This window comes from Aethalodelphis obliquidens, unplaced genomic scaffold, assembly GCF_003676395.1.
Source record: "Aethalodelphis obliquidens isolate GAN/ISIS:26980383/991018 unplaced genomic scaffold, ASM367639v1 scaffold18, whole genome shotgun sequence".
Classification (NCBI taxonomy): domain Eukaryota; kingdom Metazoa; phylum Chordata; class Mammalia; order Artiodactyla; family Delphinidae; genus Aethalodelphis; species Aethalodelphis obliquidens.
The window spans coordinates 12830450-12857437 of record NW_020837962.1 but is presented as its reverse complement, the minus strand read 5'-3'; the positions used below and the strand labels follow the sequence as shown (position 1 = coordinate 12857437).

At 48.9% G+C, this 26988-nt stretch overlaps 1 protein-coding gene across 4 annotated transcripts in view; it reads right to left on the bottom strand.

The window, feature by feature from the left end:
- Positions 1 to 26988, bottom strand: part of LMF1 (lipase maturation factor 1) — a 92273-nt gene that overhangs the window by 54250 nt on the left and 11035 nt on the right. The window contains exons 2-3 of one of the 4 annotated variants that reach the window (XM_027117928.1): positions 16331 to 16640; positions 4258 to 4268 (exon numbers count right to left, since the gene is read on the bottom strand). In XM_027117928.1, the coding sequence (XP_026973729.1) occupies positions 4258 to 4268; positions 16331 to 16640 (321 nt within the window). Of the gene's footprint in view, positions 1 to 4257; positions 4269 to 16330; positions 16641 to 26988 lie in introns of those variants that run through there. The other 3 variants (XM_027117930.1, XM_027117927.1, XM_027117929.1) reach the window with 3 other exon arrangements.

Below are 26988 nucleotides of genomic sequence, written 5' to 3'. Positions count from 1 at the left end.
ACAGGAGAGTCGAGGCAGCACCACGGGTGGGGGAGTGGTGAGGCCAGGGCATGAACAGGAGGGCGGATGGCCAGCAGGCAGACCCTGGGCTGCAGGACTAACAGCAAGTCTCTGGAAAATGGGTGGTGATGAACCTGCCTTCAATGGCCAGGGTGCCAGCACCCAGGAGCCTCCACAGTCAACTGCAATGCTGTCATTATTAATTATACTGTGAACTGAACAGGCAATACTAGTCCAACATCTACACAATTTAATAAAAATAAAAGGCTATTTAGAATATTCCAGACAAAACACCCCCAAAAGGATTCAGGACTGGAAATATGAATCACAGCCACAAAATGCTTCTTTGGTATTCTAGAATTCTGCACATTCTGTTTTAGAAGCAGAAACGGGTACTAGATGGGAAAAATTTAGAACAAGCAAAGTGTTAATAATCATGTGAACAAGAAAAAAGTCTTTAAAATATATTTTCTTTTAGGTTCCACTAAGTAATTTTCACTGGATATTACCAAGTGAAAAAAAGAGAAGGGCAGAAATGCATATACCATGGCCCGCCTGGTCTGTGCTTATGTGCAGATCCAATGAGGCTCCAGGGTAAGGAAGGCATGACCAGGTAGGTGGTTACCGTGGGGATGGCACCTTCAGTCTACCCCGGCTCCAGCCCCTCACCTGCTGCTCCTTCCCCTCCAGCAATGGACAGTGACCTCTGGGCAGCACGTCTCCTGCACTGCATTCCCCATGACCGGGAGGGGGATGGAGAGGAAAGAGCAAGGCCACACTGGCCCACACTAAGGAGACTCAGACCAGAGGGGGCAGGCGGGTGCCGGGAGCCCCCAGCAGGGAGGGTCACCACTCACAGTGAGAATACTAATGGTGCCTGTTTCCCTCACTTTGGAAATGACCACCTTTGCTGGGTCACATGGCGGCCCTGAGAGTCACCTGATCCAGGCTCTCTGTCCTTTCTAAGAAGGACACGACAAGACATGAGATCAAGACCGACACTGCCTAGCAGAGCTCACATTCCAGGGGGTAGGTTGGAGGGCCAGGAAGGGGTCAGCAGGGACAGGCTCCCCGGAAGGGTCTGCAGCCTGGTGAGCTCACAGGACAGGGCGGCCACGGCTGCCTCTGATTACGGGAATAATTTAATCACAAGAAACTGCTTCATTGGACATGGGGCTGGAGGGAGAACTAGACGAACCATGAATTAAAGTGGAGGATATGAGAACCAGGCGAATCTTGGAGCCGGGGCCGGTGAGGGTCTGGAAACGGTTTGGTGGCCCTGCTGTGGCCAAGGCAGCTCTGAGCTACGAGGCTGGCTAATCGCTTCCTGCAGGCAGGCTCCACTCCAGCACCAATGGGTTTTAATAAAAACCTCCAATTGGGCCAGTAAACCCCTCATTAAGCTGTTTTCAAAGCATGAATTTAAGAGAGGTAAAGGTCACAGGGAGCATTTAATTTGCAACGGCTGCCGGGAGGTGCTGCTGTGACAGGGGACGTGGGGTCTGGGGGTGCAGGCCGCGTAAACATCTGACCTGCCCTCGGCCTGCCTGGAAACAGACTCAACACACAGGAGTGAGGGTGGCCCACTCGGCAAGAGCACAGCAGAGCAAGGCACCAAAGGTATGGCGGCAGGTGACAGACCTAAACACGGCCTGTCTGCTCGCGTCCTGCCCGCAGCCCAGGCTCTCCACGCCCCGCACAGGAGGCACGGCCCCACTACACAGCAGCTCCGCTGCCAGACACCTACCTGCCTAGGATGCTGCTCGCCTGCCCCGCCTCCCCGGCCTCACCCGCATGGGCCTCCGCAGCCTGGGCGTGTTTATTTTAAACGCTGCGATCCACTCCGTGCACCTGCCGAGAGGACCTGGTGTGCTCCCGGCTCACATGGCACACACAATTCGAGTGGTCAGCCCTCACCGTCTCTGTTGTGGTCCTGTTCCCTGACCCTGCAGTTCGAGGCGGGACCCCAACACTTGCCCAGTCCCAAGGAAGACTGTGCACTAGCTGACACAGTTTTCACGTTAGGCTAAATCAAAAATTCGTCCACTGAGCTTCTCAATAAAACCAAGGATCCCTAAATGTCCAATTCTTAGCCTGATGAGCCTACAGTAAAACAGTGAACACTTATCCTCAAAAGGAACATCCTGGGCATGGAGCCTTTCGGAATCCTTCCTTAAAATTCCCTCTTCCCCCTCCCTCCCCACCAGAGTTGAGAAATAGGGAAATATGTCCCTTAAGAGAAAACTCCTAAGGAGTGAATCAAACGCACTTATGTTGTGCCTGTCAGGACAGCAAGGCTCCTGACAGATGAATCTCAGTGCTGAAAAGTGGAGACAGGGATGAAGGTGCCTGGAGGTCACTTGCCTGGAGGTCACCTGCTGGGAGGTCATCCCTGAAGGTCACCTGCCAGGAGGTCACCTGGAGGCACCATCTGCACACACTGAGGTCCCTCAAGATAAAATCAAATCAAAGAAGTTACAAAACATTCACTCCCAAGGCCTCAGGAGCCATGAAAGAAGGAGTGAGGCCTCAGGAAAGCACCAGCATCCCCATGTCTGTCTGTCTGTCTGTCTGTCTGCCTGGGCGTGAGGACCCTGGTAGACGGCCAAGAGCCGGAGCTGAGGAGATCCCGACCTGGGCTTGGCCAGCGTGCATCACCCATCCTCCAGTGGGTTGGCCTGTCCCTCTGGCGCTCTCGCCTGCCCAGGGGCCTGCCTCTGAGCGTGGACTCTGCAGAAGCACTTGGAGGGAATCACAGTTCAGCCCGGAGAAAACGACTGAGGTGACCCTTCACTCACCCTGACCTGAGCACATGCGGGCAGAGGGGAGTCCCTTCCTGGAGCCCCCCTCCCTATGGCCCCGCCTGGAGCCCCACAGGACTCAGCCTTGGGCCAAGAGCAGCCTCATCCTGGGGGAAAAGACCAGAAAGCCCTTCCTGGAAGCCTCAGCTAAGCCAGGACTGCCAGATTCCTGCATAGTTTTCAAATGCACAGGGACCAGCATGAAGTTCGAAAAAGGCTCCCAGCCCCAAGCTCGCAAATATCAAAAAAGCACACTTCCTGCAGGGGAGCAGGAAGCAGGCCGCACTTACAGGGTACAGAATTTTAGACCTATTTTTTGACGTAAAAGTTGCAACACTAATGGCCTCCAAAGTGCACAGCAGAGAGTGCATGGTGGTGGGCACCACGGTCTCCTGTGTTCACACGGCCTCTCCTCACCCAGAGTCCCCTCGAACAGAACTGAAAACAAATGCTATGCGCTGCTTTGCCTCTTGTTGATGTAATAACTGTGAGACAGTCAAGGAATCCCATCTCCAGCTCCTGGTCTAGGCCACAAGCTCCAAGTCACCCGTCATACTTGTCACAGGAGGCCCTGTACGGCTGGTAAGGGAATGACCTTTAAGGAATGAAGCGCAAAGACAGTGACCTCTGATGCAGGGGGCATGCGCCTCAGAGGCCAGGCGGAGACGGTGAGGGGGGCAGCCCTGGACCCCGACTGCCTACCGTGCATGGAGGGAGAGGTCAGCATGGGAGCAGGAGGGGCGGGAGGGCACTGGGCTCCCATCCCACCCGACATGGATCTTGGTGCCCCGGGGAACCCCTGCTTCTGCTTCCTGAGCCTGGGAGGACCCTTGAGACGCGTCAACTGCTGAACCCGCTATGTCCCCAGGGCTGCCCAGAGGCCTCGGGGTTGAGACCAGCTGCGTGCTCAGCCTGCCTGATCACTCCCGGCCACGTGCCCAGAGCCCTGCGCCTCTACTGGCTCGGGAGCCTCTGGGGCTGCGCTGCTCACAGAGCACGGGTGGGACCTGAAGTCTCCCCACAGAGAACCAAGCAAAACCTGAGCCTGTGGGGCACCCAGGAAACTTGTGCTGCATGGGGTGTCCCCGGGGACGCCTGGGAGTGGAGAGCAGGCCTGCAGGACACTGCAGTCCTCATGCCACAAGTCCCTCCACCACCAGAAGGGTACAACCAATGACAATGTCCTGGGACACCCCGCTGGGTGCCCATCACCAGTATGAAAACAGATGTCAGCATATGAGGGCATGACAGATGGAGGCATGACAGTAGCATTAGTCCCCCATCTGGTGGAAGGCCGTGGATGAGGATGCAGGTCAAGGGCAAATGGGTTATCAGAGAGAGACGGTGCAACCACAGAGAACGAGAGACGCCAGCACGAGAAGCCAGGACACGTGCAAAGATACATACCCCAGATTACCTCTAACATGGTAGGCTATCCTAAGTGTCTGCCACTTACCAAATGAATACCTGAAAGACAGAAGGGGAAGAATGTATTAATTTAGGACGGCTTTACCAAAAACTTCTAATTTAAGCATCATTTCACCCCACTAAAGAAAGATTAACACAGTGTCTCCAAACAGAACGGGGACAAGTTACGGAGGTCACCACATTACTGAGGTACAAGGAAAAAGTGAGGGGAGACATGCACTCAGGTGACAGAGTAGAGCGGCAGCTGAGGGGATACCTGCCCTCAGGTGACTGAGTGGAGACCTGTATTTGGGTGTCTGAGTGGAGGTGAAGGTTAGGGGAAAAGTCACCTCAGGTGTAAGAGTAGAGGTGAAGCTAAGGGGTGACCTATCCTGAGGAGTCTGAGTGGAGATGAAGCTGAGGGGAGACCTGGTCTCAGATGTTTGAGTAACATGAAGGTGCAGGGAGACCTGCCCTCAGGTGTCTGAGTGAAGGTGAAGGTGAGGGGAGACCTGACCTGAGGTTTCTGAGTGGAGATGAGGGTGAGAAGAGACCTGTCCTGAGGTATCTGAGTGGATATGAAGGTGAGCGGAGACCTGCCATCAGGTGACACAGTGGAGAGAAAGCTAAGGGGAGATACACCCTCAAGTTTCCAGGTGGAGGCGAAGGTGACGGAGACCTTCCCTCTAAGGTCTAAGTGGAGGTAAAGGTGAGCAGAGAACCTCCTACAGGTGTCTGAGTGGATGTGAAAATGAGGGTAGACCTGTGCAGAGGTGTGCGAGTGGAGGTGAAGCTGAGGGAAGACCTGTCCTCAGGTCCCTGAGTGGAGGTAAAGCTGAGGGGTGACCTGCATTCAGGTGTCTGAGTGAAGATAAATGTCAAGGGAGACCTGTCCTAGGTCTCTTAGTAAAGATGAGGTGAAGGAAGACCTGCACTCAGGTGTCTGAGTGGAGGTGAAGCTAAAGTGGAGACCTGTCCTGAGGTGTCTGTGTAGAGGTGAAGAAGAGGGGAGAGATGCACTGAGGTTTCTGAGTGGAGGTGAAACTGAAGGGGCACCTGCTCTCAGGCATCTGAGTGGAGATAAAAATGAGGGGAGACCAGCCATCAGCTCTCTGAGTAGAGGTGAAGCTGAAGGGAGTCCTGCCCTGAAGTGTCTGAGCAAAGATGAAGTTGAGGGGAGACATGCTCTGAGGTGTGAGTGGAGGTGAAGCTGAGGGGAGACCTGTCCTAGTTTACTGAACTTGGGGTGCACACCTTAGGTACCCAGGTAACTGTCATTGACAGTAGTGTTTCCTATTTGCCCCAATGTACAATCACACTACAGGGCCACGCCCACAACAGGGTATCAATAAACATGTTTGGAAAAGTAAATGTAATACTGTTCACCCTTGAACAATTTGGCATTTAGGCAGGCTATTCTGCAGTGGAGGTTTTTTTTAGATCGGCCCTCTCACTGCAGGTTGAGTGGTTTCCTCATAGGTTTTAGTGAGAAACCTGTGTAGAAGTGAACTCAACGCAATTCTGACCCATGTATTCAGAGGTCAACTGTACTTGGTTTTACTGCAGTTAATAATTTCCTTCAAACACCATGAAAATGTCCTACCCTAGAATCTTTAATTTCAAAGGACACCCCATTACCACGAGCACAGGTTATTAGAAAAGCAACCCTAAATGGAGGATGTGTCAGACATGCCTTCCCTGTGGAATCTGAGGGAGTTGGGGGTCTTCGCCCACAAGGGCTTCCAGGATGCACCCCTGGGGAGCACAAACGTGTATGGACCCCAGGTCATGGAAAGGAACCCCACAATGTAACACAAGTGGCCCTGGCTGGGATCGCAGTGGCTCCAGAACACATTCCTCACACCTGTGAATCCTCTGCCCGTCACTCTGCCCAAGTTAACACAACACCCAGCAGGAGGACCCGAGAATACAAAGGGACACAACTGTCTCTAACTGACTTTGCAAGTGATCATGAGTGAAAGGAGCAAGGCAGCGGTCCCAGCCACACTGTGGATGAGCCATGCAGCACCTCCTCAGTGACGGCAGCTGCACAGGGAGGCCGCATAGGGTGACTCCATCTGTGTGAAGCAGCCAGAGCAGGCATGTCCGCACAGACAGGAAGCAAGAGCGGGTGCCAGGGGGTGAGGACGCAGGCCCAGGCTGATGAAATGTTTTAGAGGCAGATGGTGATTGTTCTTACACGTGTTAAATGGTTACATTTTATGGTTCGTAAATAAAGATGTTAAAAAAAAAAAGTTGTCTGATTAAGGAGGTGTGAATGAAACAATACGAAGTCTGAGATTTGCTAGAAGCTCCCAAAGGGGAGGGAAGGGCAGGGTGCGGGGTCGCGAGGAGGGCGCCCTGACTGCCTGTTTCCCACACGAAGCAATTTCCCACCTGAGAAGGCAGGACACAGACCCTGCAGGCCAGGCAATAAAGAACATGGTGAGGCCAGGGCCCTTCCTCAGAGTAGGGGCGTTTTAACAATCCGACCCAGAGAGATGCTGGCTTCCTACAGGGAAAGCTGCACGGAGGAGCGAGGACAGAACGAGCATAGAACATGGGCCTGAGCGCTCTGCGTTACTCCTTCTGCTTCTGAGCAGGATTCTGAGTTTCCATAATAAAAACCTATAAACAGCCAGTGCACACACTGGCTAATGCGACAAATAAGTTTACCCAGTAAATTCTCCCAATAAACAACCTTGGTGAGCAGAGAAAAGGGAAGGGGCTGACTTTTTTTTTTTTTTTGTGGTACACGGGCCTCTCACTGTTGTTGCCTCTCCCGTTGCGGAGCACAGGCTCCGGACGCGCAGGCTCAGTGGCCATGGCTCACGGGCCTAGCCGCTCCGGGGCATGTGGGATCTTCCCGCACCGGGGCATGAACCCGAGTCCCCTGCATCAGCAGGCGGACTCTCAACCACTGTGCCACCAGGGAAGCCCGGGGCTGACTTTTAAAACCTCACAAACAATGGACATTTTACATTTTCATCAGAACCAACTGGAAGAGACTGAAAGCTAACAGGACAGAGGAGGCCTGGCCTAGCTCCCACCCACAGCCTGGCCACCAGAACAGTGTCCCCGTGGACACCGGCGACGGGCTTGTGGCATCACTGTTGTCAAATTTGCTGAGGGCATTTGGAAATGCGTTCTCTCCTAACTTCACCTGTTTTGAATTTTAAATTTCAAGGCTGCTTGATATAAGATTTTTAAATATAGGCAGTTATATCTAATTACATGAAAAGTTAAAAAGTATTCATTAGACTTTTACAGCTTTTATTATATTTTTAACAGCTGGAACTTATTTTAGAAGAGATGGCTGTCCACGGAACTACTTTGGGGGATGGTCTGTTGTTTTGTTCTTTAAAGAAACTCAAGTCCTCCCTGGTCTAAGAGTTCCAGATTTTGCTCCCAAATGGTCTGTATTAACGCCTTACCTCCAACTGTCTGTTAGTGACAGGCCTTCCCCCGTCAGAGGTGGCCCACAGCCCACCGACCACTCATCTCCACGGCAAGGAAGCAGAGAACCAAGAAGGGAGGGGTGTGTGTGCCAGGCCTCCTCGCGCCCATGTCTGCAGCCCTCGGCCTTGAGCTACCCCAGCGACCTCTATGCAAGGCTCCTGTTTTACAGAAAGCCTCTGATTAGAAAACTAAAGCAGTTCCCAGCGATTTTTCACTTTGTAAGAAGGCATCATGGATAAATATTTTATTTTTATTTTATAAATTTTTAAAAAAGATTTATTTTATTTATTTATTTTTGGCTGTGTTGGGTCTTTGATGCTGTGCACGGGCTTTCTCTAGTTGCGGTGAGCAGGGGCTACTCTTCGTTGTGGTGCACGGGCTTCTCATTGCGGTGGCTTCTCTTGTTGCAGAGCACAGGCTCTAGGTGCCTGGGCTTCAGGAGTTGTGGCTCGCGGGCTCTGGAGTGCAGGCTCAGTAGTTGTGGCGCACGGGCTTAGTTGTTCCGCAGCATGTGTGATCTTCCCAGACCAGGGCACGAACCCGTGTCCCCTGCAGTGGCAGGCGGATTCTTAACCACTGCGCCACCAGGGAAGCCCTGGATAAATATTTTAGATTGCTCTCCCCTGGCTGTGGAGGGGCAGCTGTGAATTTGTAGAATTCTCCCACTTTCTTGCCTGGCACAGAGTGCTTCTCGAAGGCCCACTCGGGAAGCAGGTGGATGGGAATTCATGATAAAGCATGTTCTTCCAAGCCGTGTCCGTGAGTGCTGCGTGGAGACGGCTGAACAGAAGCAGGGCAGGACAGAAAGGCCAGAGGGGGTGAAGCAGTGGCCCGACCGATGCAGCCAATGGGTGACTGCCCCCACCCCGCCCCCAGTCCAGGAACATGGTCTGTCTTGGGACCCGCCACATCTTGGCACCGTCTGAGAGAGCAGAGAAGGCCTGTGTCAGTGTCCGATGACCGTGGGCAGCGGTGAGCCACTCCTTCGACAAGGACATGGGGCTTCCCCAGGGAACAGGGCCCTGCTGCATGGCCACACGGCAGAAATGGCACCATGCTGCTGCCCGGACCTTGCAAAACCGTAGCAGGAATTCATTTCTACACATCAAATCTATCTACACCCGTAAAAGCACCTGGGGCTATGGGCAGGGGCAGCCGTGGACATCAACTGCGTTTAAGGCCAAAATAAAGTTTTCATCCTCAACAGTCTGAAGGCGGCCGCTATGCAGGGGTCCCCTCTGCACCTCTGCAGCCCTCGGGCATCTGCTGCCGGCACTCTTTGAAGTTGATACTCTGTCCCTTCTGCCAGAGGAAAGTGCCAAGGCGGCTTCCTCTGCAGGAAGGGACCTCCGGAGCCCCCGACCTCGCTCCAAGTTTCTAGAGATAATCCTTTCTTCTTTGTGGGGGCCGGGAAGGTGGGAAGAGGAAAGGACGGCCACACGGCCATCCTTAAGAGCAACAAAGAAGCCCTTTAGGATTCCTGTCAAAGCAAAGCACAGATAACAGAACCAGAAATCCAACTTTTTGGGAAAGTTGATACTAACTGAAGAAACTGGAGAAGAAGGGACAACTCGGGCTTCCGATGCCATTTGAGCAGGACAGCACTGGGCTGGTCCGTCTTCCGTGAGGTCACTCGCATTTCACGCAACAACAGTCACTGAGCTCTGGCTCTGTCTCTCTTCAGTGTCACTGACCCCAAGATGTTTCAATGCCTAGAGCAAGAGGACGGGCACCCAGGGCACCAATAAACATGCTCCAGTCCACGGCGACTTGGCCAATGACTGAGTAAACACGGGGATGCCAGAGAGACCTGTGGGGAAGAGCCCACGTCACTGTGTGTGCCCCCCTCGAGGAGGGGCTGACACCACCACCCCCTCCATGTGTGGGCTGTGCTGTGATGACCTCCAATGAGGACACGGTGGAGACTTGGGACAGTGGAGACGCCTGATAGGCATGACCTCGGCCAGAGGTCAGGGCAACGTCCGCAGACAGGTCATGCTGAGGGCAGGGACTCCTGATCCGACGTGTCGACAACAGCACTTTACCTCTGGTCTTCCTCTCAAACCCATCACCACGACAACAATGAGAAAAACATCAGACAAATCCCGCCGGAGGGACATTCTACAAAACCCCTGATCGGTCCTCCTCAACACCGTCTAGGCGTCCAGAACAGGGGTGTCTGAGCCACAGTCCCAGCCCAAGGGGGCCCAAGGAGATGTGGCAAACAAGATTTCTGTGGGACCTGGATGGGGTCCCGGGATGGGAAGGACTGAGAAGAGGTGAATGAACAATAGTGTCAACACTGGCTTGTTAAGTGTGACAAATGCACCGTCTAATGTAGAGGATAATAACGGGAAACTGGGAGTGGGACACACAGGAACTCCGCACTGCTTCTGCAGTAATTCAGTAGGTCTCAAACTCTTCTAAAAATGAAGTCTGTGAAATTAAGAAAAGTCGAGGTAGCTGGGCAGCAACAACATCTGCACCTGTCAGGAGAGCTGCCTCCAACCCCGCAAACAGAACGCACAGAACGGCCGTCACCTCAAGGCCAGCCCAGCTCCCCTCCTGTGAGTGCAACACCCGGGGGCTCTGGCAACGGCCAAGGGAGGTGAACTCAAGTTCTGGCCAGAACAGGACAGACTCGCCCTGCATCTGATGTGCCTGGCCCAAAGCTCCTTGCTGCAGACCCAGCGCCTGGCCACCCCCCACCCCGTCCCGCCTGCCAGAGCTGCGCCCTCTGCCAGCAAGGCCTCCTCTATGAAACCCAGACATGGAACCAAGAGTGTCACGGAGCTGGCCCTGGCTGTCTGCCCTTCGGGGACGACTATGACTCCTGCTGTCACCCAGTCCCTGGGCACCATTAAATCAGAACCTACTCCTGCCACGCTTGATTGAGACTCTGGGGGGCGGTGTGTGATCCCAAAGCCATGCGGCGCGGCCACACCTGTGTCCTTGGAAACTCTGGGCCCCCCGGGCCGGCCTTGCACCTCTCCTGAGGGACCTGCTGGCCTGGTGGGCTTCTTACTGCCCGCTCTCGGTGGCAGCACTGTCCTCAGGGAGGCCCCCAAATGTCCAGCCCCTGGGCGCCAAGCCTCTGCCTCACTTCCTGTCTTGAAGAACCGTCTGGCGTCGTCTCCTTCCCATGTCCAGAAGACACGACAGGTGTCAGGAAGGTGCACCCCTGCTGCCTGCTGCACCCTCTCTCAGAGTTTCTCAACCAACCCAGACAGAACAGAACCACAGCCTAAGGAAACACCACGACGGCAGTGCATCTGCTCCTCCTTCTCCTCCCTCTGGCCAGCAAAGTCCAAGGACTCCCTCACCCACCCCGTAGCTCCGACCCACCTGGCCCGCTTTGTGAGTCTGTGGCACCTTGACCCTATGGGGCCCCCTCCTACGGGCCGTGGGAGTCGTTCCCTTCGGGCCCTGGGAGTCGTTCCCATTCCCTGAAAGGAGCCTGACAGTAGCCCTGGTCTAGAGGCAACAGGGCCCAGCTTCCAAGGCCTGAAAACCCAAAACCATGCCTGCCCTGCTCTTCAAGACGAGGTGGGGCAGGTGGGGAGGGCGGTTGTGGTCCTCGCCTTAGATCTGCCCACATGTGAAAGTATCGCCTTCTAACTGCCGGGCCTGGAACAGCAGAAACCCAGAGGAAGCTGGCACGTGTCCCTGACAAACCACAGGGCGTGTGAGGAGCAGAGCTGACAGCCACTATGGACTCAGGGCCACACTGGTGCTGGCAGCAGAGGAAGGTTTCGGAGATACCCTGCAGGTGAAATCAGGAGGATGTGGAGGTTGGTGAAACATGGGGGAAGCAGGAAGACTCACAAACAAGTCCCAGATCTCCCCAGGATCCCACCTGGGGGACAGGCTGAGTGTGGACATGCTGATTTGTGGAGCTAGGGACACAGCTAAGCCAACAACACAGCCCAGGTGTCTATGGGGCCAGGGCTGGGTCTCAGCATGGCCATGGCTGGCCCCAAGCCTACCCATGCACTGCGCTGCCTCCAGGGTGCAGCTCCAGGAGAGGACCCCAGAGAGCTGGACCCTCACCCAGGGGCAGACCACCCCAGCTGGCCCTGTCTTGGTTCCCTTGTTTCTGCTGCAAGGTGGGAACACTGTGATCCTGCTCTCCCTCCTGCCACCACTAGACAAGCAGTTGATAACACCAGTCTTTTCTGGCTCCTCTGAAAGTATTGCTTCCCGAGTCTGAGGACCTGGGTCATCACCCTACAAAGCACTAACTGCATGACTAAAGCCACTCTCCCCAAAATGAAGATCTCTGACCATTGCCGCCATGAATTGGATTCATCAGGTTCCTGCTAGCCTCACCACGCATGTACTAGGACCATGTCAGGAGGGCGGGAGAAGGGCGGGCACGATCCCAGGATCCCAGAACGAGCAGGCTGTCTGGAAGGCTGCCTGACTCCGCCCAAGATATCGACACGGGACCCCACCAGCCTCACTTGGCAGCAACGCTGCATCCCATGTCTGCTGAGGACGTTCATTTCCAACGCTGGGACTTCATCACAGATGCCAGTTGGGGTCAGCAGGAGCAGAGGGGACACCCACTTAAGAGAAGGAAGTGAGCAAGGCTTCAAGTGAAGCAGTGGCCATAGTGCACACAAGCCAGACTGGGCAGGCGCCGAGCCACCACCACGGGACCCCAGGGCAGGGGCCTCGGTGCCGGCCAAGATGTGCCCCGTGCACCTGCCTGGTGTCTCCTTGCCCCATGTGGGCTTCCTGTCCCCACTGCAGGCCACCAGCTGGATGACACTTGAAAGACATCCAATCAACAGTGTCCATTATCTGAGGATCTCACCCCAAACAGATATCCTTCTCCCTCAACTTAGAATAAATGGGACGTGAAAGAACAGAGTGTGTCTAACTCTCATGCTGGGGCATCAAGAAAAGGAAAGCCCAATTTCCATTTAAGGGGTCCTCACTCTCCCAGTAAGTTTCCAGCATCACTCTGACAACCTGGAAACTATCATCCATTAAGGAGCCCCGAGTCAAGGTGACCTGAGACACCTTCCAGATTGAGTGGCCTGCCCAGCCTCACCTGGGGCCCCACACGTGGGCCACAGCAAGCAGCCTGCAGTTCCGCTGGGAACACAGATGTTCGGCATCAAGAATGTGGTAAATAATCCACTGGTCTCCACTGACAGGTTTTTGTTTTGTTTTGTTTTACATTTTTCACCTAAAACATCTCGTGTCATTTTTTATTAAAATAAATTTATTTTATCTTTGGCTGTGTTGGGTCTTTGTTGCTGCATGCAGGCTTTCTCTAGTTGCAGGGAGTTGGGGTTACTCTTCATTGCAGTGCGCGGGCTTCTCATTGCAGTGGCTTCTCTTGTTGTGGAGCAGAGGCTCTAGGTGCGTGTGCTTCAGTAGTTGTGGCTCGTGGGCTCTAGAGTGCAGGCTCAGTAGTTGTGGCGCATGGGCTTAACTGCTCCGCGGCATGTGGGATCTTCCTAGACCAGGGCTCGAACCCATGTCCTCTGAATTGGCAGGTGGATTCTTAACCACTGCGCCATGAGGGAAGCCCTCATGTGTCATTTCTGAGAAAACAGTTTTATTTTATTTTCCTTGAGTGAGCTTAAATTAATTCAAATCACATTTTTAAACACATCCAAGTGGAAGGGAGCAGAACATCTTTTTCACTGAAAAAATACAAGACTCTATTTTTGGCCATGTGTACTCAGACCAGTTTTCAAAAATCTTCCTGACCAACACATTCTAGATGTGACTAGAAATTACTGTTTAAAATTGACAGTGGAGGGGCTTCCCTGGTGGCATGGTGGTTAAGAATCTGCATGCCAATGCAGGGGACACAGGTTCGAGCCCTGGTCTGGGAAGATCCCACATGCTGCCGAGCAAGTAAGCCCGTGTACCACAACTAATGAGCCTGCGCTCTAGAGCACACGAGCACAACTACTGAAGCTCGCACGCCTAGAGCTCGTGCTCCACAACAAGAGAAGCCACTGCAGTGAGAAGCCCATGCACCACAACAAAGAGTAGCCCACACTTGCCGCAACTAAAGAAAGCCCACGCACAGCAACAAAGACCCAACACAGCCAAAAATAAAATAAACAAATTTATTAAAAAACAAAACAAAACAAAACTGACAGTAGAGGGACTTCCCTGGTGGCACGGTGGTTAAGAATCTGCCTGCCGACGCATGGTACACAGGTTCAATCCCTGGTCTGGGAGGATTCCACATGCCGCAGAGCAACTAAGCCCATGCGCCATAACTACTGAGCCTGCGCTCTAGAGCCCGTGAGCCACAACTACAGAGCCCGCGTGCCACAACCACTGAAGCCCATGCACCCTAGAGCCCACATGCCGCAACTGCTGAAGCCCGCATGCCTAAAGCCACTGCAATGAGAAGCCCGTGCACTGCAACAAAGAGTAGCCCCTGCTCGCCACCACTAGAGAAAGCCCATAAGCAGCAACAAAGACCCAATGCAGCCAAAAATAAATTAAAAGAGAAAAGAGGGCTTCCCTGATGGCGCAGTGGTTGAGAGTCCGCCTGCGATGCAGGGGACACGGGTTTGTGTCCTGGTCCGGGAAGATCCCACATGCCGCGGAGCGGCTGGGCCCGTGAGCCATGGCCACTGAGCCTGCGCGTCCGGAGCCTGTGCTCCGCAACGGGAGAGGTCACAACAGTGAGAGGCCTGCGTACCGCAAAGAAAAAAAAAAAAAGAAAAAAACCCCAAACTGACAGTGGATACAATTTTCCCGGTTGCTGGGTGAGGTACAGTATGGCCCGAGCCCCGTGTTACAGACAGGTGCATCCTCTGAGCAGGACGCTGGAGCCAGGCATTGCGCTCCCCCTCTCTGTAACTCCAGCTGTTAAAACGGGGCAAACGTACCCAGAATTCTCCCTCCTCTGACATGCGCTAAATCACACGTGCCAAGAAACAGCAGCCTTTTAGACATCACAGACAACCCCAGCCAGAGTCCTCTTGTGCTGTAAACATCCACTGACCAGAGAGACTAGAGGCGGGCAGTGAATGCCTGTGGCCGCCGAGGAGGTCAGACAGTCCGAGGTGGCAGCACCCGTGAATCCCAGGTGGGGAGAATCAGACAGGAATGAAGGACACTTCCCTCGCCTCACAGCTGCCTGACGGGCACGAGGCATATTCCACCTACCGGGAGCCAGCCCCTATTTCTACCCTCACTGCTTGGGCCTTCAGAAAAGAAAATGCCATAAATCAGATGTAAATATCATTTGTCTAGGAACCCACACAGTTTCTGTATGGAACTGGACACAGGATGCACCACCACAGTACGATGTTGCCACCCACTTGGTGACCCCTGCAAAACCTGGTAGCCGACGCCCATCACTGTTTCTTCTGATCCACGCAGCCCACGCCACAACACCAGGGCACTGAAGTTTCCCAAAGACTCTGAATAAATTCTGGCTCTGACTACGAGGGTGTTAGCTGGTCAATAGTTCAATATCAACATGAAGGCCCCGGGAGCAGGGAGGGGAGCCAGGGTGACTGAGATGTCAGCCTTCTTTTCCGTAGAATGGATGGGGAGAGGTGTCTTCAGCTCACACACTGAGTGTCACTCACACTTGCTCGGGGACCAGGGCCAGACGACAGGAGCTGGGAGGGGACCTCTGATGGCTCACGAGCTGAGTGAGTGACACTGAAGGAGTCCGGCGTCTGGGTTAAAACCCATTCATGTCATGGTCCAGGACCTAGCCAGCCCCTTTGACCTGGGCCAGCAGCCAAGAATGTCAGGCCACCGAATGAACCTTTCCTCCCAGAAAACAAAGGCTCTGGTGGGAACATGGCAGGAGGAGGCCCACAGGTGCTTAACCTCCTGCTCCTCTACACAGACACCACCCCTCCTCCACTTCCTGCTCATCCACGCAGACACCACCCCCTTGTCTACTTCCTCCATGTCTACACAGACACCCACCCCGACCCCAGAGCTTTCTCTCAAGGCTTCACCTTCTCTTACAGAGTCCTCTGTGCTTCCTCTGGTAGGTGATTCTTCCCCAGGGCCGGAGCCCAGAACTTGAAGAAGAGCGGTACCCCCTCCTCCACTGTCAAACATGGCACAGCACTTCATGGCCCTCAATTTTCCTCCAAGCCTATCCAAGCCACACGCTGCACTGATGTCCCCGTCGTGTTCCCATGTGACTCTCCCTCCATGGAGCCCAACGCTGCCTCTGACCTGTCCGGCACTGGAGCCTATTCCCCCCAGCAGGGCTGGCCTGAACTGTGACCACTGGCACCAGTTCCTCTCAAACAAGGAAGGAGCAGGTGGGAGCAGGAGCAGAGGAGTAAGCCTCCAAATCAAGCCCCACCACCAGAGTGCTCCCAGCAGCCCACCCAGCAGCTTCCACCTCCATCTCATGGCCCCCCAGCACAAGAGGCTGGCAATGCTATCTCAGGTGTGGCCATGACACTCCTAACAGAATCCCAATTACACCCAAATAAGGAAGCTCCCGGATTTTGGTTGAATGCGACCAGCAGGGTCTACCACAGCCTAATTAAAAGGGTGACATTTTCCAAATTAACGTAAGAAGTAAGCTCATTTGCTTGCTCCTGTTACTAGGAGGCCTCGTTGGGCTCTGAGGGGTAACACCCCTAGAACCCTGAGTTACCACGTGCCTGCATTATAGGTGCCCCATCCTTCCCTCTTACCAGATCTGCCCCACGTTGACCAGGGACATGTAGAGGACCCAGAGAGCAGCCATGAGAACCATATTGGCACAGCCGGAGACCAGGATGAAAGAAGAGATGCCCAGCCCGAGAAGAGCCAGCGCGTCCAGGTTGAAGTCCATGTGAGACCAGTCCAGCAGCCAGAGGACGGTGGGGGCATAGCTCACGGTCTCCCAGCTGACTTGCCCACGGAAGTGCTGCTGCACACTCCTCAGGTACACTCTGCAGGGCAGCAGTCCCCTGTCTCCAATCAGCTGCTTGTTCTGATGGAAGGCCACCAAGAATGCCACAACTGGAAGGAAAAGAAGACAAAAGGAACATGAACAGGAACACAGCCCTCTGTAGATACTTTTCAGATGTGCAGGGCCTCGGCTAGGCAAGAAGATGAGGCAGAGTCTGACCAGTGGTTTGGAATCAAAGCGTGGACTCAAGGGTATTTCACAAAATCTTGGGGGAGATATTAGAAGATCCAACCTGGAGAAGTCATAATGTATGTGTATATGTATATATAGCTATGTGTGTTGTATCTACTTATACACAACGTATACGTGTATATAAAATAGACACACATTTATATAAAATATGTGCCTGATTACATAAAATGGTTAACTATCCCAGAATGAACTTTGCTTAAAGAAAATTTACAGTAAAACACTCATGTTAGAAAATAGAAAGGCCTCAAATCTAAACTTCTACTTTAAGAAATCAGAAAAAAGAGTAAATTATATATAAAACAAGCATCACAAAAGACATTTTTAAAAAGAAGTGAAATCAATGAAATTGAGAACAGGGAAAAACACAGAGAAAATCAATAAAACCAAAAGTTGGTTCTTCGATAAAATCAATGTAACTGTTAGAACTCTAGTCAGATTAACCAAGGAAAGAAGACACCAATATCAGGGATCAAAACAGAACACTGCTACAGATCCCACAGGTGTAAAAAGATAATACAGGAATACTACACATCTCTCTAAGATCTTGAGTTTGACAACTTAGATGAAATAGGAGAATTAGTTGAAGGACGCAAACTACCAAAACTCACAAAAGAAGAAATAAAGATAATACATCACAACCAGCCAACTTCATCTCAGAAATGCAAGGCTGGTTCAACCCTCAAAAAACTATCCATGGGCGGAGATCACCTTCCTCCCCACAGATACATCAGAAATACATCTACACGTGGAACAACTCCTACAGAACACCCACTGAACGCTGGCAGAAGACCTCAGACCTCCCAAAAGGCAAGAAACTCCCCACGTACCTGGGTAGGGTAAAAGAAAAAAGAATAAACAGAAACAAAAGAATAGGGATGGGACCTGCACCAGTGGGAAGGAGGAAAGGTTTCCACACACTAGGAAGCCCCTTTGTGGGCGGAGACTGTGGGTGGCGGAGGGGGGAAGCTTCGGAGCCGCGGAGGAGAGCACAGCAACAGGGGTGCAGAGGGCAAAGCGGAGAGATTCCCGCACAAAGGATCAGTGCCGACCGGCACTCACCAGCCCGAGAGGCTTGTCTGCTCACCCGCCGGGGCGGGCAGGGGCTGGGAGCTGAGGGGATGGCAGGGAGAGGACTGTCGGCGTGAACAGAGCCTGAAGGGGTTAGTGCACCACCGCTAGCCGGGAGGGAGTCCGGGGAAAAGTCTGGACCTGCCGAAGAGGCAAGAGACTTTTTCTTCCCTCTTTGTTTCCTGGCGCGCGAGGAGAGGGGATTAAGAGCGCTGCTTAAAGGAGCTCCAGAGACGGGCGCAAGCCGCGGCTAACAGTGCGGACCCCAGAGACGGTCATGAGACGCTAAGGCTGCTGCTGCCGCCACCAAGAAGCCTGTGTGCGAGCACAGGTCACTATCCACACCTCCCTTCCGGGGAGCCTGTGCAGCCCGCCGCTGCCAGGGTGCCGGGATCCAGGGACAACTTCCCCAGGAGAACACACGGCACGCCTCAGGCTGGTGCAACGTCCTGCTGGCCTATGCCGCCGCAGGCTCGTCCCGCACTCCATGCCCCTCCCTCCCCCAAGCCTGAGTGAGCCAAGGCTCCGGAATCAGCAGCTCCTTTAACCCCGTCCTGTCTGAGCGAAGAACAGACGCCCTCTGGCGACATACACACAGAGGCGGGGCCAAATCCAAAGCTGAGCCCCAGGAGCCGTGCGAACAAAGAAGAGAAAGGGAAATTTCTCCCAGCAGCCTCAGGAGCAGCGGATTAAAGCTCCACAAGCAACTTGATGTACCCTGCATCGGTGGAATACCTAAATAGACAACAAATCATCCAAAATTGAGGAGGTGAACTTTGAGAGCAAGATTTATTATTTTTTCCCTTTTTTCTCTTTTTGTGAGTGTGTACGTGTATGCTTCTGTGTGAGATTTTGTCTGTATAGTTTTCCTTTCACCATTTGTCCTAGGGTTCTGTCCATCCATTCTTTTTTTTTTTACTTAAAAAATTTTTTTTTGCTTAATAATTATTTTTTATTTTAATAACTTTATTTTATCTTACTTCATTTTATCTTCTTTTCTTTCTTTCTCTCTCTCTCTCTCTCTCTCACCCTCCCTCCCTCCCTCCCTCCCTCTCTCTCTCTCTCTTTCTTTCTACTTTTTCTCCCTTCTATTCTGAGCCGTGTGGATGAAAGGCTCTTGGTGCTGCAGCCAGGAGTCAGTGCTGTGCCTCTGAGGTGGGAGAGCCAACTTCAGGACACTGGTCCACAAGAGACCTCCCAGCAATATCAAATGGCAAAAATCTCCCAGAGATCTCCATCTCAACACCAACGCCCAGCTTCACTCAACGACCAGCAAGCTACAGTGCTGGACACCCTATGACAAACAACTAGCAAGACAGGAACACAACCCCACCCATTAGCAGAGAGGCTGCCTAAAATCATAATAAGTCCACAGACACCCCAAAACACACCACCAGACGTGGACCTGCCCACCAGAAAGACAAGATCCAGCCTCATCCACCAGAACACAGGCACTAGTCCCCTCCACCAGGAAGCCTACACAACCCACTGAACCAACTTTAGTCACTGGGGACAGACACCAAAAACAACGGGAACTACGAACCTGCACCCTGGAAAAAGGAGACCCCAAACACAGTAAGATAAGCAAAATGAGAAGACAGAAAAACACACAGCAGATGAAGGAGCAGGATAAAAACCCACCAGACCTAACAAATGAAGAGGAAATAGGCAGTCTACCTAAAAAAGAATTCAGAATAATGATAGTAAAGATGATCCAAAATCTTGGAAATAGAATAGAGAAAATGCAAGAAACATTGAACAAGGACCTAGAAGAACTAAAGAGGAAACAAGCAACGATGAACAACACAATAACTGAAATTAGAAATACTCTAGAAGGGATCAATAGCAGAATAACTGAGGCAGAAGAACGGATAAGTGACCTGGAAGATAAAATAGTGGAAATAACTACTGCAGAGCAGAATAAAGAAAAAAGAATGAAAAGAACTGAGGACAGTCCCAGAGACCTCTGGGACATTAAACACACCAACATTTGAATTATAGGGGGTCCCAGAAGAAAAAGAGAAAAAGAAAGGGACTGAGAAAATATTTGAAGAGATTATAGTTGAAAACTTCCCTAAATTGGGAAAGGAAATAGTTAATCAAGTCCAGGAAGCACAGAAAGTCCCATACAGGATAAATCCAAGGAGAAACATGCCAAGACACATACTAATCAAACTGTCAAAAATTAAATACAAAGAAAACATATTAAAAGCAGCAAGGGAAAAACAACAAATAACACACAAGGGAATCCCCATAAGGTTAACAGCTGATCTTTCAGCAGAAACTCTGCAACCCAGAAGGGAGTGGGAGGTCATATTTAAAGTGATGAAGGAGAAAAACCTACAACCAAGATTACTCTACCCAGCAAAGATCTCATTCAGATTTGATGGAGAAATTAAAACCTTTACAGACAAGCAAAAGCTGAGAGAGTTCAGCACCACCAAACCAGCTTTACAACAAATGCTAAAGGATCTTCTCTAGGCAAGAAACACAAGAGAAGGAAAAGACCTACAATAACAAACCCAAAACAATTAAGAAAATGGGAATAGGAACATACATATCGATAATTACCTTAAATGTAAATGGATTAAATGCTCCCACCAAAAGACACAGACTGGCTGAATGGATACAAAAACAAGACCCATATATATGCTGTTTACAAGAGTCCCAGTTCAGACCTAGGGACACATACAGACTGAAAGTGAGGGGATGGAAAAAGATATTCCATGCAAATGGAAACCAAAAGAAAGCTGGAGTAGCAATTCTCATATCAGACAAAATAGACTTTAAAATAAAGACTATTAGAAGAGACAAAGAAGGACACTACATAATGATCAAGGGATTGATCCAAGAAGAAGATATAACAATTGTAAATATTTATGTACCCAACATAGGAGCACCTCAATACATAAGGCAAATACTAACAGCCATAAAAGAGGAAATCGACAGTAACACATTCATAGTAGGAGACTTTAACACCTCACTTTCACCAATGGACAGATCATCCAAAATGAAAATAAATAAGGAAACACAAGCTTTAAATGATACATTAAACAAGATGGACTTAATTGATATTTATAGGACATTCCATCCAAAAACAACAGAATACACATTTTTCTCAAGTGCTCATGGAACATTCTCCAGGACAGATCATATCTTGGGTCACAAAACAAGCCTTGGTAAATTTAAGAAAATTGAAATTGTATCAAGTATCTTTTCCGACCACAATGCTATGAGACTAGATATCAATTACAGGAAAAGATCTGTAAAAAATACAAACACATGGAGGCTAAACAATACACTACTTAATAACGAAGTGATCACTGAAGAAATCAAAGAGGAAATCAAAAAATACCTAGAAACAAATGACAATGGCGACACGATGACCCAAAACCTATGGGATGCAGCAAAAGCAGTTCTAAGAGGGAAGTTTATAGCAATACAATCCTACCTTAAGCAACAGGAAACATCTCGAATAAACAACCTAACCTTGCACCTAAAGCAATTAGAGAAAGAACAAAAAACCCGGAAGTTAGCAGAAGGAAAGAAATCATAAAGATCAGATCAGAAATAAATGAAAAAGAAATGAAGGAAATGATAGCAAAGATCAATAAAATTAAAAGCTGGTTCTTTGAGAAGATAAACAAAATTGATAAACCATTAGCCAGACTCATCAAGAAAAAAAGGGAGAAGACTCAAATCAATAGACTTAAAAATGAAAAGGGAGAAGTAACAACTGATAATGCAGAAATACAAAAGATCATGAGAGATTACTACAAGCAACTCTAAGCCAATTAAATGGACAACCTGGAAGAAATGGACAAATTCTTAGAAATGCACAGCCTGCCAAGACTGAATCAGGAAGAAATAGAAAATATGAACAGACCAATCACAAGCACTGAAATTGAAACTGTGATTAAAAATCTTCCAACTAACAAAAGCCCAGGACCAGATGGCTTCACAGGCGAATTCTATCAAACATTTAGAGAAGAGCTAACACCTATCCTTCTCAAACTCTTCCAAAATATAGCAGAGGGAGGAACTCTCCCAAATTCCTTCTACGAGGCCACCATCACCCTGATACCAAAACCAGACAAGGATGTCACAAAGAAAGAAAACTACAGGCCAATATCACAGATGAACACAGATGCAAAAATCCTCAACAAAATACTAGCAAACAGAATCCAACAGCACATTAAAAGGATCATACACCATGATCAAGTGGGGTTTATTCCAGGAATGCAAGGATTCTTCAATATACGCAATCTATCAATGTGATAAACCATATTAACAAATTGAAGGAGAAAAACCATATGATCATCTCAATAGATGCAGAGAAAGCTTTTGACAAAATTCAACACCCATTTATGATAAAAACCCTGCAGAAAGTAGGCACAAAGGGAACTTACCCCAACATAACAAAGGCCATATATGACAAGCCCACAGCCAACATCATCCTCAATGGTGAAAAACTGACACCATTTCCACTAAGATCAGGAACAAGACAAGGTTGCCCACTCTCACCACTCTTATTCAACATAGTTTTGGAAGTTTTAGCCACAGCAATCAGAGAAGAAAAGGAAATAAAAGGAATCCAAATCGGAAAAGAAGAAGTAAAGCTGTCACTGTTTGCAGATGACATGATACTATACATAGAGAATCCTAAAGATGATACCAGAAAACTACTAGAGCTAATCAATGAATTTGGTAAAGTAGCAGGATACAAAATTAATGCACAGAAATCTCTGGCATTCCTATATACTAATGATGAAAAATCTGAAATGGAAATCAAGAAAACACTCCCATTTACCATTGCAACAAAAGAAATAAAATATCTAGGAATAAACTTACCTAAGGAGACAAAAGACCTGTATGCAGAAAATTATAAGACACTGATGAAAGAAATTAAAGATGATACAAATAGATGGAGAGATATACCATGTTCTTGGATTGGAAGAATCAACATTGTGAAAATGACTCTACTACCCAAAGCAATCTATAGATTCAATGCAATCCCTATCAAACTACCACTGGCATTTTTCACAGAACTAGAACAAAAAATTTCACAATTTGTATGGAAACACAAAAGACCCCGAATAGCCAAAGCAATCTTGAGAACGAAAAAAGGAGCTGGAGGAATCAGGCTCCCTGACTTCAGACTATACTACAAAGCTACAGTAATCAAGACAGTATGGTACTGGCACAAAAACAGAAAGATAGATCAATGGAACAGGATAGAAAGCCCAGAGATAAACCCACGCACATATGGTCACCTTATCTTTGATAAAGGTGGCAGGAATGTACAGTGGAGAAAGGACAGCCTCTTCAATAAGTGGTGCTGGGAAAACTGGACAGATACATGTAAAAGTATGAGATTAGATCACTCCCTAACATCATACACAAAAATAAGCTCAAAATGGATTAAAGACCTAAATGTAAGGCCAGAAACTATCAAACTCTTAGAGGAAAACATAGGCAGAACACTCTATGACATAAATCACAGCAAGATCCTTTCTGACCAACCTCCTAGAGTAATGGAAATAAAAACAAAAATAAACAAATGGGACCTAATGAAACGTCAAAGCTTTTGCACAGCAAAGGAAACCATAAACAAGACCAAAAGACAACCCTCAGAATGGGAGAAAATATTTGCAAATGAAGCAACTGACAAAGGATTAATCTCCAGAATTTACAAGCAGCTCACGCAGCTCAATAACAAAAAAACAAACAACCCAATCCAAAAATGGGCAGAAGATCTAAATAGACATTTCTCCAAAGAAGATATACAGACTGCCAACAAACACATGAAAGGATGCTCAACATCATTAATCATTAGAGAAATGCAAATCAGAACTACAGTGAGATATCATCTCACACCAGTCAGAATGGCCATCATCAAAAAATCTAGAAACAATAAATGCTGGAGAGGGTGTGGAGAAAAGGGAACACCCTTGCACTGCTGGTGGGACTGTGAATTGGTTCAGCCACTATGGAGAACAGTATGGAGGTTCCTTAAAAAACTACAAATAGAACTACCACATGACCCAGCAATCCCACTACTGGGCATATACCCTGAGAAAACCAAAATCCAAAAAGAGTCATGTACCAAAATGTTCATTGCAGCTCTATTTACAATAGCCCAGAGATGGAAACAACCTAAGTGCCCATCATCGGATTAATGGATAAAGAAGATGTGGCACATATATACAATGGAATATTACTCAGCCATAAAAAGAAACGAAATTGAGCTATTTGTAATGAGGTGGATAGACCTAGAGTCTGTCATACAGAGTGAAGTAAGTCAGAAAGAAAAAGACAAATACCGTATGCTAACACATATATATGGAATTTAAGAAGAAAAAAAAATGTCATGAAGAACCCAAGGGTAAGACAGGAATAAAGACACAGACCTACTGGAGAATGGAATGAGGATATGGGGAGGGGGAAGGGTGAGCTGTGACAGGGCGAAAAAGGGTCATGGACATATACACACTAACAAACGTAAGGTAGATAGCTAGTGGGAAGCAGCCGCATGGCACACGTATATCGGCTCGGTGCTTTGTGACCGCCTGGAGGGGTGGGATAGGGAGGGTGGGAGGGAGGGAGACACAAGAGGGCAGAGATATGGGAACATATGTATAACTGATTCACTTTGTTATAAAGCAGAAACTAACACACCATTGTAAAGCAATTATACCCCAATAAAGATGTTAAAAAAAAAAATCTTCCAACAAACAAAAGCCCAGGACCAGATGGCTTCACAGGCGAATTCTATCAAACATTTAGAGAAGAGCTAACACCTATCCTTCTCAAACTCTTTCAAAATATAGCAGAGGGAGGAACTCTCCCAAACTCATTCTACGAGGCCACCATCACCCTGATACCAAAACCAGACAAGGATGTCACAAAGAAAGAAAACTACAGGCCAATATCACTGATGAACATAGATGCAAAAATCCTCAACAAAATACTAGCAAACAGAATCCAACAGCACATTAAAAGGATCCTACACCATGATCAAGTGGGGTTTATTCCAGGAACGCAAGGATTCTTCAGTATACACAAATCAATCAACGTGATACACCATATTAACAAAATGAAGGAGAAAAACCATACGATCATCTCAATAGATGTCAGAGAAAGCTTTCAACAAAATTCAACACCCATTTATGATAAAAACCCTGCAGAAAGTAGGCGTAGAGGGAACTTTCCTCAACATAATAAAGGCCATATATGACAAACCCCCAGCCAACATCGTCCTCAATGGTGAAAAACTGACACCATTTCCACTAAGATCAGGAACAAGACAAGGTTGCCCACTCTCACCACTCTTATTCAACATAGTTTCGGAAGTTTTAGCCACAGCAATCTGAGAAGAAAAGGAAATAAAAGGAATCCAAATCAGAAAAGAAGAAGTAAAGCTGTCACTGTTTGCAGATGACATGATACTATACATAAAGAATCCTAAAGATGCTACCAGAAAACTACTAGAGCTAATCAATGAATTCGGTAAAGTAGCAGGTTACAAAATTAATGCACAGAAATCTCTGGCATTCCTATACACTAGTGATGAAAAACCTGAAAGTGAAATTAAGAAAACACTCCCATTTACCACCGCAACAAAAAGAATAAAATATCTAGGAATAAACCTACCTAAGGAGACAAAAGACCTGTATGCAGAAAATTATAAGACACTGATGAAAGAAATTAAAGATGATACAAATAGATGGACAGATATACCATGTTCTTGGATTGGAAGAATCAACATTGTGAAAATGACTCTACTACCCAAAGCAATCTATAGATTCAATGCAATCCCTATCAAACTACCACTGGCATTTTTCACAGAACCAGAACAAAAAATTTCACAATTTGTATGGAAACACAAAAGACCCCGAACTGCCAAAGCAATATTGAGAACGAAAAACGGAACTGGAGGAATCAGGCTCCCTGACTTCAGACTATACTACAAAGCTACAGTAATCAAGACAGTATGGTACTGGCACAAAAACAGAAAGATAGATCAATGGAACAGGATAGAAAGCCCAGAGATAAACCCACGCACATATGGTCACCTTATCTTTGATAAAGGTGGCAGGAATGTACAGTGGAGAAAGGACAGCCTCTTCAATAAGTGGTGCTGGGAAAACTGGACAGGTACATGTAAAAGTATGAGATTAGATCACTCCCTAACACCATACACAAAAATAAGCTCAAAATGGATTAAAGACCTAAATGTAAGGCCAGAAACTATCAAACTCTTAGAGGAAAACATAGGCAGAACACTCTATGACATAAATCACAGCAAGATCCTTTTTGACCCACCTCCTAGAGAAATGGAAATAAAAACAAAAATAAACAAATGGGACCTAATGTAACTTAAAAGCTTTTGCACAGCAAAGGAAACCATAAACAAGATGAAAAGACAACCCTCAGAATGGAAGAAAATATTTGCAAATGAAGCAACTGAGAAAGGGTTAATCTCCAAAATTTACAATTAGCTCATGCAGCTCAATATCAAAAAAACAAAAAACCTGGGCTTCCCTGGTGGCACGGTGGTTGGGAGTCCGCCTGCCGATGCAGGGGACGCGGGTTCGTGCCCCGGTCTGGGGGGATCCCGTGTGCCGCGGAGCGGCTGGGCCCATGAGCCGTGGCCGCTGAGCCTGCGCGTCCGGAGCCTGTGCTCCGCAACGGGAGAGGCCACAACAGTGAGAGGCCCACGTACATCAAAAAAAAAAAAAAAAAAAACAAAAAAAACAAAAAACCCAATCCAAAAATGGGCCGAAGACCTAAATAGACATTTCTCCAAAGAAGATATACAGATTGCCAACAAACACATGAAAGAATGCTCAACATCCTTAATCGTTAGAGAAATGCAAATCAAAACTACAATGAGATATCATCTCACGCCGGTCAGAATGGCCATCATCAGAAAATCTAGAAACAATAAATGCTGGAGAGGGTGTGGAGAAAAGGGATCACTCGTGCACTGCTGGTGGGAATGTGAATTGGTACAGCCACTGTGGAGAACAGTATGGAGGTTCCTTAAAAAACTACAAATAAAACTACCATATGACCCAGCAATCCCACTACTGGGCATATACTCTGAGAAAACCATAATTCAAAAAGAGTCCTGTA